At 39.6% G+C, this 13332-nt stretch overlaps 1 protein-coding gene across 2 annotated transcripts in view; it reads left to right on the top strand.

Annotated features, from left to right (window-relative positions):
- Nucleotides 1-13332, top strand: part of USP32 (ubiquitin specific peptidase 32) — a 230671-nt gene that overhangs the window by 202737 nt on the left and 14602 nt on the right. For both annotated transcript variants that reach the window (XM_044001697.1, XM_044001698.1), the window contains one exon: nucleotides 2862-3046. In XM_044001697.1, the coding sequence (XP_043857632.1) occupies nucleotides 2862-3046 (185 nt within the window). The remainder of the gene's footprint in view (nucleotides 1-2861; nucleotides 3047-13332) is intronic.

Raw genomic sequence — 13332 nt, 5'->3', positions numbered from 1 at the left:
TAAGGAGAACCAGGTTGGGGAGGGGAGATATGGTCATAAAAACCCTTTTTTATGGGAGAGTGGTCAATAGTGTCAAATGATAAAGAGAGATTAAAAAAGGATAAGAACTGAGAAAAGACCATCAGATTTGACAGTTAAGCTATTATTAGTAATGAGTAAGCAGTTTTAGGTGAGTGATGAGATTGTGGAAGCCAGATTGCAAAGAGTTGGAAAGGGGAACAAGAGAAGTGGAAACAATGAGCAGCCAACATTTTCTAGGAGTTTGGCTATGAAAGGGGGAAGAGCTTTAAGATAAGGCTTGAAGGGATGGTAAGTTTTTATAAAAGTTGATTTGTTTGTTTTTTTAAAGATGGGAGAGATGTAGGCATGTCTATAGACAGAAAAAAAAATAGGAGACAGGGAAAGATTGAGGGGGCAGTCTGGTGAAGAGATAGGATCAAGGGCACATAGAAGGGTGTACCTTGGCAAGGAGGACCACATTCTTACTGAAGCGAAGGAGAGGGTAGTGGAGAATTAGTGATGTCAAGTAGTTTTGAGATGTAGAGAAAGGCAAAGAGCATTACTTACTTAGGTTTTCTGGTCTTAGATAGTTGCCAAAGGCACTGAGAGGCTACATGACTTGCTCATGTTCATACAGCTACAGTGTTTCAGAAATGAAACTCAGACCCCTGCTTCCTGACTCGAAGTTCAGGTCTAGGTCTGATAGCAATGCTCCCTCTCTTTCTAAGCTTTATTAATGAATGCCATTTGTTTTTTACATCACCGCTATCAAACATTCTCTTGTAACAGATAAAGTCACTTAAGCAAAACTGATCATCAAAATGACTGTCGGGGCAGCTAGGTGGCACAGTGGATAGAGCACCGGCCTTGGAGTCAGGAGTGCCTGAGTTCAAATCCGGCCTCAGACACTTAACACTTACTAGCTGTGTGACCCTGGGCAAGTCACTTAACCCCAATTGCCTCACTTTAAAAAAAAAAAAAAATGACTGTCAGTATCAATATTTCACACCCTATTCCTTCACATATTGGAAGAACGTATTCTTTATCTAATATCTGGGACCAGGATTGGTCATCTATATTTGATTTCCTTTTGTTGTTTCTGTTTACATTATTATAGTCATCAATATTGTTATTCTGGCTTTGCTTACTTTCCTCAGTAATAGTTCATACAGGTCTTCCTTTGTTTCTTTGAATGCTTCAGATGTGAATTTCAAACAGTATCTCTGTTACAAAGCCAGACAATTAGGTCAGGGTTTGAGGGTTTCTGGTAACCAAGGGCTGTCCACAGCCCTTCTTGACTATTAGAAAACATTAGCAGTCCTTTCTGTATAGAGCTTTGAAACTTATAAAATATTGTCTTATTTGATACTCACCCCAACTTTAAGGTAAGCCATGTGTATGGCATTTACAGATGAAGAAACTGAAGGCCAGAGAGACTCCATGACTTACTCAAAGTCACAAAGGTGTAGTAGATAGTGGAAGAACTGCAAGTAGCTCAGATCTCTTGGCCAATACTCTTTCTTTTTTTTTTTTTTGGCCAATGCTCTTTCAACTACATGGCAGTTTTTCTAAAAATGATTTCTAAGTTCTTTTGTTTCCTGAGAAAAATTTAGATCTTAGTGGTACTCTCCATTCACTGTATAAGAGATAGCTTCTTTAAGAACTTAATTTGTATTTGTTTGGTAACTTATAGTAAACACTTGCATTTTTTCTCAGAGAGAAGCTACCAGCAAATTTTCTGTTGGGCTTGACTTAAATTGTCTTAAAGCAGTTCTTCCTGAGCCTGGCTACATGATAGGGTAGTATGTTAGGACATTTGTTTTTTTAAAGCGTCTCATCAAATTATTTTTAAATGTTCAAACTCAAAAGCTACTTTTAATTCACTGTATTAGGAAAAATGAATTTATGCTACAGGTTGCCCCTTGAAAGAAGTAGAATGGTATATAGCAAAATCAGATTAAAAAAGGTACCATATCTCTTTAAAAGGTTGGGCATCCCTGCTATAAAGTAATAAAGTGATATCTATTATAGCCTCCTCAAGAGCTTAGCCTTAGAATGAATTTCAAGGCACTTTTGTGTTTCCTGAGAGAGCTTCTTTAGAATTGATTTTAAACAATTGAGAGTTTTGAGGTGTGGAGCTTATTTGAGTTTTTATGTTTAAGTAGATATGTTTAAATGAGAAATAGTTATCATAGGAAGTACTAGATGGAAAGTTTTGACTTAAGCAAAATAATTCCTTTGTAATTGGCGGTACCTCAACAAAGAATGTGGTAGACCTTTCATTAATTCATTCAGCCTTTAAGATTACCATTATCTGGGGCAGCTAGATGGCACAGTGGATAGAGCACTGGCCCTGGAGTCAGGAGTACCTGAGTTCAAATCTGGCCTCAGACACTTAACACTTACTGGCTGTGTGACCCTGGGCAAGTCACTTAACCCCAATTGCCTAACCAAAAAACCAAAACCAAACAAACAAAAAAAGATTACCATTATCTTTTGGGGGGGCGGGGCAATGAGGGTTAAGTGACTTGCCCAGGGTCACACAGCTAGTGTGTCAAGTGTCTGAGATTGGATTTGAACTCAGGTCCTCCTAAATCCAGGGCAGGTATCTTATCCACTGTACCACCTAGCTGCCCGGTGATTACCATTATCTTAATGCCAGATAGAGATAGCCCTGAAATTTATTCCTCAAATGATTCATTCTATTTTTGTTCTGAGATCATGATGGAACTGTAGTGGTAACTGAGAGAAGGCAAGCCATGAAACCTGTCTTTAGTATTTAAAGAAAGGGGGAGGAGAGTATTTCTCCTTTGGTTGCATCTTGTTTCTCAGCTTCCTGTTTTCTTGATTTATTCACATAGATGAGGACAGAGCTCTACTTTCTGTCATCTCAGAAGAATCGTCCAAGCCTCTTTGGCATGCCATTGATTGTTCCATGTACTGTGCATACCCGGAAGAAAGACCTCTATGATGCAGTTTGGATTCAGGTATCCCGACTAGCCAGCCCACTTCCTCCTCAGGAAGCCAGTAATCATGCCCAGGATTGGTGAGTGTGGGTGACTCATTTGGGGTGTTTTGTTTCCTAAGGCTCTAAAACAGTAAGCATAATTTATGGGGGTATACATGAGTGTCAGTTTAATGAATAAAAACTAGCTGAAGGGCTATGCAGAAAACATCAAATCCAAACCTTTGCCTTTATGTTCTGGATAGAAACTTGTTACCCTTCTCCCATCCAGCCTAGGCTTGTGTTGAATAACCCTTACAGAAAGCTAAACCTCAACTGAATCTCTTGCTATTCCCTCTCCTTGTGTATTCATTCCACAGATGGACATTTGTCACAGTGCTGTGAAGCTCAAAATATGACTCATGTTTATTTCTGCATGTATGTAATACGCACTTTGCCATGAGAAATTAATCTATTGGGTCATTTCTGTGTTGAGTCCTGTGAGGCTTCAAAAGTTGGAGAAAATACTGAAAGATATAAACAAGACTTGATTAGTAGTCCTTGTATTTTCAGTTTAGCAAACCGTGTCTTTGTGCATTAAATATCTATCATTGTTTATGTTAAGTAGACAATGAAATGTTTATGTGCAGAAGCTCAGAGTATAATATAGAGGTCATTGAAATATAATCCCTGCCCTGAAGAAGCTTATAAACCAGGAAGAGAAAAAAGAGATGTACATAAATAATTTTAAAATAGAATGTGAGTGTGTAAGAGAGATAAAAAATGTTTTACAAATTCTAGGGTCCTTAGAGACCATCTAATTCTACCTTCCTCATTTTAGAGATGAGAAAATTGACACCCAGAGAGGTTAAGTGATTTGCCTCAAGTCACACAGAAATAGAGCCAGAATTCACCACACACAATGGTTCTCCCAGTCAGAACCCTGGTCGTGCCTGAAGGGCAGATCAGTCTTTCCCTCCCATTCACTCCTGTTTATGTCTAAGGAAAGTCAAGTTTTAAATGACCATGCTTGGAAGCCTCGAAGAGGGGAAAGGTGTTATCAAAGATCAGAAACATAGGAGAATCATAGGAGTTAGAGCTGGAAAGAATCTTAGAGATTATTTTCTTCAACCCCATCATTTTACAGATGAAGAAACTGGTAGTTTTACATAATTTTCCCTTAGTTACACTGCTGGTAAGTAGAAAAGGTAGACTTTAAACACAATTTTTTTAGACTCTACATTCAGTGCACTTTCCCTTAGGACATGCTGCTTCATACATCACGCTGGTTCAGTGAATTTATTGAGTTTGTACCACTGTTAGCATCATGATGGCTTATTTGGTGTCTGATTTCAGCTGTTTACTGAAAGTGAGATCCTTTTATTGCTGCTAGGGAACACGTGAGAAGGCTGCTATGTTCATTGATTGCCTTTGGTGGTTGAGGGTCATCTGATACATAACTAGGCTCAAGGTAAAAAGCGAAAAATGGCAAGTACATGTGGACTACTAGCAGGAAACCTAGGAGAGGTTTCCCAGAACAGAAAATGAAATGCAGAGACTTTTCTATTTTAGATGAGAAGTGTGTAGTTTTGTCATTTTCCAAGGAATGCAGAGTAGGGGCTTCTCCTTCCTCGCTAGCAAGTGAGTGCTCAATCAGTGAGGTTTTATTAAGCATCTGCTATTCACCAGGCACTGTGTGAAGGGGTACAAAAACAAAGATGCCCCTGCCCTTAGGGAGCTTACAGTCAAAAAACATGTACCCATAGGATTACATAGAAAAGTAGTATGGACAAAATAAATACAAAGTAAGTTAATAGGAGAGGCACAAGCAGCTGGAGGGATCTAGAAAGGTCTCTCATAGGAGATGGTGCTTAAGCTGTTCTGAAGGAAAATTAAGGATTCTGTGAGTGTGAGGTGAGGAGGGAGTACACCCTACTTGGGGCCAGCAAAGACCCAGCTTTTGTGATAATGCTGTATTTTGCATTTCTTACATATTTACATGTTGTCTTTCTTTAGAATGTGCATGCCTTGAAAGCAGTGACTATTTTTTTTGCCTTTTTTTGATATACCCAGTGCTTAGCCCATTGCCTGACATATATTAAGTGCTTGATCTTCTAACAGTAGATGTAATGTGATATCATGTGTCAGAATTAACGAGAAGATGAAGTAAGTTCAGCTGAATGAATGAAAAGGCACTTATAAAGTGCTTATTATGTGCTAAGCACTGAGACTATAGAGGTCCAAGAGAGATAGTCGCTGCCCTCAAGGACCTTATTTTCTAATAAGGGAAGATAACATGTGGTGAGGGATAGACAGGGAAGGTAGTTTTGTTCTGATAAATAGAATAGTTAATTGATTGTTACGTCCATCATAAAAGGTGGAATGTATCAGTTTTCGGGGGAGGGTGAGAACAAGAGGTAGGGCGAAGGCAGATGGCCTGGGTTGATGACCAGATGGGATGTGAAGGAGAAGTATGGTCTGGGACCAACTGGATATAGTGAGCTAAATGGACTGCTTTATATTCACTCATTCACATGTCAAGGTTACTAGAATCCTAATGTGAGTTTCAGGTTAGAGAATTAACTTTCCCTGAGACTAGAGGCATGGATTCTGCTGGTCCACTGCAGAGGATGCTGGTCTAAATGAGAAGCCAGGCAGTGGCAGGTGGCAACATAGCCTAGGTGGAAAACTGTATAGGGTGTGAAGGTGAAACATAGATTGAACAGTGTGTGGACAGAAAGGTAGATTGGAACCAGGCTGGGAAGAGCTTTAAATGCTAGAGGAATTTATATTTGTTCCTAGAGCTAATAAAGGGGTGTTGGAGTATATTAAAGTAAAGGGAGGGGTGCAGTTTACATGGTCAGACGTGCTTAACAAAAATTATTTTGGCAACTTTGAAAGAGGCGTTGGAGAGGACACTTGAGACAGGGAGACCATTTATGGCAAACTTTGTCAGTAGTCTGTTACACCCATTTTCCTATCAATCTTCAGCCTCCCTAGGGAAGAGGAGAAATGCTGTGCCATCATGCCAAGTCTCCTACCTAGTCTGCAGTCTCACAGAAGATAAGAAATGCCATGCCATCAAACTGATTTCTTGCTTTTAAGGTGTGGGAAGAAACCTCCAATCCACCCAGGTTTCCCTACCTGGTCTTTGGCCTCCCTCAGGAAGAGGCTCAATTCCATTGAATGCCAGACTTCTTTCTCTCTTCCAGTGAAGAGGAAAAAGGCCATTCAATGCCTCAAATCTCCAGCCTTCTTTCCTGCCGTCATTCCTTCAGCTTCCAGCACTTGTCCTATTGCTTTAGGCAGTTCAACCTTAAGTTCTTAGAGAATTCTCACCTGAGGCCATAGCTCTATGGACCATGAAAACCTTCCTGAATTCATTCCTCATTAATTAACAGTCCCTGTCTCCCTTCATGCCCTCATCCCAATGATTCTGAACCCCTGCTATCATCCAAACCTGATCTATCACTGCCAGATGCTTTAGTCTCCCCACCTGTTCCACTGTGCTCTTTGGAATGCCTACTCCATAGACAACAAATGTGCTTTCAATCTTAAATCTTTTCTGTTTGGGACAGCTAAGTGGCACAGTGGCTAAAGCACCGGCCCTGGATTTAGGAGAACCTGAGTTCAAATCCACCCTCAGACACTTGACACTAACTAGCTATGTGACCCTGGGCAAGTCACTTAAACCTCATTGTCGTTCTCCTCCCCCCCCCCCCCCCATCTTTTCTGTTTCTGCTCCTTCCATCTTCTGGCTTTCACTGAGACCTGACTCCCTCCTGATTATTCAGCCTCTTGAGAACACTTGCTCCCCATTTTGACTTCCAGTTTCCCCCTGTCACCATCACTCAATAACCTCTCCTCCTTTGAGGTTCTCAATCCATATCTGCCACCTAATCAAAATCTTAGTAGCTGTTGTCTACAGACCTTGAAGACTATCTTTCCTCAAATAGTTGAGTGCCTCTCTCAAAGTCTTTCATCCTCGACTGCTGCCCTTGTACTAGGAGACTTTAGCATATGTATTGATACTTTCACTTTATCTCTCTATATCTACACTGAAGCCTCACAGTTTACTAATTCCATATCTCTCATTCTTCCACACACAAAGGATGGGCATACCCTTGTGCTGTCACCCACAAATACAAATACAAATACTTCCACGTTAATGAACTCTGAAATTCCCTTATCTGATCAAAAGCCAATGGCATTCCACCTCTTCCTCTGTCTTGCAACTCCAAACTTTGTGCACACCATGATCGCTAGTCCTTTGACTCCCTAATTCAACTTAACCTTTTCTTCTTTATATTGTAAGTCTTGCCCTGCCAAACCTCATCTTTAGATCATTCCCACCATTCTGCTGCCTTTGCTCCTATATACATGCTGCTGAATGAAACTAGAGAAAATTACAAAACCATGCTGCCTAGGTCCACTGCAAATTTATGTTACAAAATGTCAACCAGGCTCTCACTAAAGCAAGGCAATTCTTTTACACCACCTTCCTACTTAATTCACTATCCCACTCACCATAGCAGTTCTTCTAAACCCATTCATCCCTCTTGAACTCTCCCATGAATTTCACCTTCTGTTCTAAGAACCTTGCCTCATTTTACTGAAAAAATTGAGGTCATTTTCCAAGAGTTGTATCTACCCCCTTCCTCCACATCTCACATCACTTACATGCCTTCTTCCACTATCTTCTTCCTTTACCCCTATCTCATTCAGTGCCAAGGCAGAGCCTTTTTTATGTGTAAGTGATCATATTCCATCCTGTCTTCTCCAACAGATTGCCCCCTCTATCACGTCCACTCTCTCCATTACCTTCAATCTCTCCCTGTCTACTAGCTGCTTCCCTACTCCTTATAAAGTTGTCCATGCCCATGACCTATTCTCCAAAACCCCTCACTTGATCCATACATCCCCTCCATCCTTATTATTCTTCCTCTATATTATTTCCCTTATCAGCTTATCAGTGATTATAACAGATCTCTGTCAAAAAATTAGGGTTAAACCAACAACTTACATCATGTTTCAAAATGGCTTCCAAATTAATACATAACTTAGGTATAAAAAGTTATAGCAAACAAATTAGAGGAACAAAGAAGAAATTGCCTTACAGATCTCTGGATACAGAAAATTCATGACTGAACAAGGTCTAGAGAGAGAGGGGTGGATCACATAAAATCAGATGGACAGTTTCGATTGTCCATTATAAAATTACACAAATCTAATGTAGTTACAGTTAGAAAACAGGTAAGTGGTGGGGAGAGGGAAATCTTTGCAAGGTTTTCTGCTAAAGGTCTTATATCTAAGGAACTAGTTAAAATATATAAAAACTAAGAGCCATTCTCCAGTAAGATGAAGCTGTGGAAAAATTGGAATACTAATGCATCGTTGGTGGAGCTGTGAACTGATCCAACCATTCTGAAGAGCAATTTGGAACTATGCCCAAAGGGCTATAAGGCTGTGCATACCCTTTGACCCAGCAATACCACTATGAGGTCATTTTCCCAGGGAGATCATAAAAAAAAAGGGGGAAAGGACCCACATATACAAAAATATTTATAGCTGCTCTTTTTGTGATGGCAAGAAATTGGAAATTGAGGGGATGCCCATCAATTGGGGAATGGCTGAACAAGTTGTGGTATATGAATGTAATGGAATTCTATTGTGCTGTAAGAAACGATGAGTAGGAGGATTTCAGAGAAACCTGGAAGGACCTACAGGAGAACATTGTACACAGTATCAACAACATTGTATGTTGATCAACTGTGATAGACTTGACTCTTCTCAGCAGTACAATGGTCCAAGATAGTTCTGTTCCAAAGGACTCATGATGGAAAATGCTTTCCAAATCCAGAAAAAAAATAACTTATGGAATCTAGATGCAGATTGAACCATACTATTTCCATTTTGGTTTTCTTTTTCTTTTTTTTTGTTTTTCTTATTTGCTCTGATTCTTCTTACATAGCATGACTTTGTTTAATGTAATTGTACATATATAACCTATATCAGATTGCTTGCTGTTTGGGGGAGGGGGGATAGAAGGGAGAGAGAAAAAATTGAAACTAGAAATCTTATAAAAACAAATGTTGAAAACTATCTCTACATGTAACTGGAAAATAATAAAATACTTTTATGGGGGGGAAAAAGAGATAAATGGCCAAAGGATGTGAACAGGCAGTTTTCAGAGAAGAAATCCTATGGCTATCCAATGTTAGCCATGTAAAAATGATCTAAATCACTATTAAATTGCATTTCTATAAATGCAAATTGAAGCATCTTTGAGATGTTTCCTCACAACCCTAAGACTGGCAAAGGTGACAAAAGGGGAAATGACATGTTGGAGAGGCTGCAGAAGAAGCTGGTACAGGATTGTAAGAACAGTGAATTGATGGCAGACATTCTGGAAAGCAGTTTGGACCTCTAGGGGCAGCTAGGTGGTGAAGTGGATAGAGCACTGGCCCTGGAGTCAGGAGGACCTGAATTCAAATATTGTCTCAGGCACTTAACTAGTTGTGTGACCCTGGGCAAGTCACTTAATTCCAATTGCCTCCCCTCAAAAAATTACTAAACTATGCATACCCTTTGACCTAGCTATACCACTAGTAGATCTCTTCCCCAAAAAAGATCAAAGAAAAAGGAAAAAATTTTGTGTATATAAAAATATAATAGCCCTTTTCATAGTTTCCAGAAATTGGGAATTAAGACAGGTGTCCTAATTGGGGTAATGGCTAAACAAATTATGATGTGTGAATGTAATGTGATATTATTATGCCATAAGAAATGACAAATGAACAATTTTGGACAAAACTTGGAAGACTACTATGAACTGATACAGAGTAAAAGTGATCAGAATATTTATATAAATTTATATAAATGCCAACATTACAGAGAAAAACAGCTTTGAAAGATTTTAGAATACTGGTAAATGCAATTGGGGCAGCTGGGTGGTACAGTGAATAGAGTACTGGCCCGGAAGTTAGGAGTCCCTGAGTTCAAATGTGGCCTCATACACTTACCAGCTGTGTGACCCTGGGCAAGTCACTTAACCCCAATTGCCTTAAATATCTGGGGCCATCTCCTGTTGTCCTGATATAGATCTTGCCACTTGATCCACATGGCTCTGGAGGAGAGAGTGAGGCTGGTGACTTTGCACAGTCCTCCCTCACTTAAATCCAATTCGGTATAAGTCATAATATCACCTGATGTCATGGTCCTCTTTGAGAACAAGAGACAAACAGCAGCAACAACAACAATGCAATTATAAACCACAAGTCCAGAGCCCTGAAGATGAAACATATTACTCACCTCCTGCCAGACAGGTGATGAATGCAGAGATTGACACACATTTTCAGGCATGGCCAATGTGGACATTTGTTTTGCTGGACTGTGTCATGCCTATCAAGAAGTCTTTATTTTTCATTTAACCACAAATATTTGCCCTCTTTATTCTGTCCCACAATCTAAGAAGTCCAGAGAGGGTGGGGGTGGGGGGTGAGGTGGGAAGGGGGAAGTCACCAGCACATGCAGCTTGCCTTTAAAAGCCACACCATGTCAAAGTGCCAGTTGTGTGCTGCTCCTCTTCATAAAGATTTCTGCTTTCAGTTTTGGCTTGGTGATGTGGTCTCTTTTGTCCCCATTCCTGGTTTGGTATTCTTGTAGCTTCCCCTTTGCTGTAAAAAAACCCTACCAAACTCCAAATTTAGGCAAGCTCCATTGCTCCCCAAACCATTAGAAAGTGACTAGGGTTTTTATTGTTGTTATTTGTTTGTTTTTCCAGTTTGGGAATTAGTAGAGTTGAAAATGCTCTGATCTGCACTTTTGTTACTGCCACGGGCTCCCCATGAGTTGAATCCTGTCTCTGGTACTTAACCTGTGTGACCTCAGACAGGTCACTTCATTTCTCTACAGCTCAGTTCTCTCATCTGTGAAATGAGAAAATCTTACTAGATCAAGGGTTCTTGAGGTCCATGAGTTTTCCCAAAAAAAGATAATTATTTTAGTATAACTGATTTCCTTTTCATCCTATGAATTACATACATTTAGAGACATTATTTTGAGAAGGGGTCCCTAGGTTTCACCAGACTTCCAGAGGGATATATAACACCAAAAAAAAAGATCAAGAACCCCTAGAATGGATGGTCTCTAAGGTCTCTTCCAGCTCTAAATTAACTTTATGTTGATAAAGTCTTCAGATTAAAGCTACTACTCGTTCTTAAATGAACAGCTTCCATACTTTGAGGTAGAAAAAGTTACTAATGGCCAAGATCTATTAGAGAAGGGCTCACTAATTAGAGTTCTTAGAGAATGAGTGGAGAAAAGAGGCATATCCAGAATTGTATCAATAGAAATCTGGAGAGAAAGAAAGAATTTTAGCATAGCTCTTTCTTGGGGGGGGGGGGAGGGTGAGGCAATTGGGGTTAAGTGACTTGCCCAGGGTCACACAGCTAGTAAGTGTTAAATGTCTAAGGTCAGATTTGAACTCAGGTCCTCCTGACTCCAAGACTGGTGCTTTATTCACTGTGCCACCTAGCTGTCCCGAGAAAGAAAGAATTTTAATCGGCACTTAATATGTAGATTAAAAAATAAAAAGCAAAATGGGATAATAAAAAAAAAAAGTAAACTAGAACATCAGCATATCTCCTAGTTGCCAGTTTTGCTACCTCTATTAAATAAAGAAATAACTCAAAGAGACTGATTTGCCTAAAGAAATTTACTCTAATTTGCCCCTTGACATTTTGACTTATCTCCACCTGCTTGAAATGTTTTTCAAGGAACTTTAGTGACTCTTCAAACAGAACCACCGCCTTGGAACAAATTGGATTTGATAGTTAACTTTCAAGCCCAATTGTTCCCTGTTGGTTCTAATGTCATTTCTCTCTGCTGTAGGGTTTTGATTATCAGTTACCATGGCCAGACCTAGATATGGTACTTTAGTTTTGTCCTTGCTGTGATTTAAAATTGCTGCTATAAATATGCGCTTTTATCAGATGATGAAATAGCCAAGCAAAAGTAAAAAATTATGTCAAATGAATCTTAAAAAATATTTTTATATTATCTGTCTTATTCCCTATGTACTTTCTGGTGGAGAGAGTAAATAAGTTATGCAAATTGATGGTCTCGTATAACTTTTCTACCATCTCTGGTTTTGTTTGGTTTTTGGTTTTTTTTTTTTTAAAGAAGATTGCCCTAAGAGTCATAGGATGTCAGAGCTGGAGTGATCTTAGAGGGGAAATTGTCAGACCCTCTCATTCTAATGAGGGGTCTAAGGCCTGTGGAGGTGATATGATTTGCTCATGGTCATATAGTGAGTAGAGCCAGAATGAGGACTGGAATTCAGTTCTCCTCATCCTCAGCAGCATCTATTTTCTTCATGTTTTGGTCAGAGTGCCATACATGATTTTGTCTTTACACAGCAGGTACACGTCAACAACTTTGACTGTGAAGCTATAACTTATACCAGGCCTTGTGCTTGATTTGTCCAGCTTTAACAGGACCCCATTCTTATTACCATTAAAAGGGTTGTTGTGTTTGGATATTAGTAGTAGGGAAAGGACAAGCCAGCTTCTACACCCCAGTGTTCTTGCTTGCTCCAAAATTACTCTAGACTAATTCCACCTTAATATAACTGGAACATATACCTACAGAAACTTAAAAAGAATACAATCACTAACAATGAGTCAAATTTTTCCTTGCAGTTTATAATACAAAGACTTCTGATTGTTTAAAAGTAACTGTCAGGGGCAGCTAGGTGGCAGTGGATAGAGCACCAGCCCTGGAGTCAGGAGGACCTGAATTCAAACCCAACCTTAGACACTTAACACTTACTAGCTGTGTGACCCTCTGCAAGTCACTTAACCCGCATTGCCCCACACCAAAACAAAAAACAACCCAAGCTATTGGGGTAGCTAGATGGCGCAGTGGATAGAGCACCAGCCCTGGATTCAGGAGGACAAAGTAACTGGATTTCCAGTTTTCTAAAGTGTTTCACTGCCCTTGTCATGAAAGGGTTTATCAACTTTTCTTTAATGTGAATTTAATTTGTCTTGAAAAAATGATTGTTGTAGAACTGGGTGATTGATTCTTTATATAATATTTGCTTAGACTGCCTTGCACATAAATTGTTACGGCCTAATGTGGCCAGCCTGCTAAGCTAACTTATAAAACAAACATTATAGTCTCACTATCAAATATAACTAGAAATCTACTGTAGTTCCTAGGCCATTAAGTAGTTGTTTGGTTGGAGTGAGCTTCATTGAACCATGAACTTGAATGCCATGCCCTACTACTTTAATAGGGTTAAAGGCTTCAGACAAATTTGCTTTTTTCTGACAAATATCTCCTTTAAGTGTTAGTCCAAGGGAAGACAGGGAGGAGTCGGGCAG

Source organism: Dromiciops gliroides, chromosome 4 (genome assembly GCF_019393635.1).
Source record: "Dromiciops gliroides isolate mDroGli1 chromosome 4, mDroGli1.pri, whole genome shotgun sequence".
Lineage (NCBI taxonomy): Eukaryota > Metazoa > Chordata > Mammalia > Microbiotheria > Microbiotheriidae > Dromiciops > Dromiciops gliroides.
The sequence above is the reverse complement of the archived record's forward strand: the minus strand, read 5'-3'. Positions and strand labels throughout refer to the sequence as shown.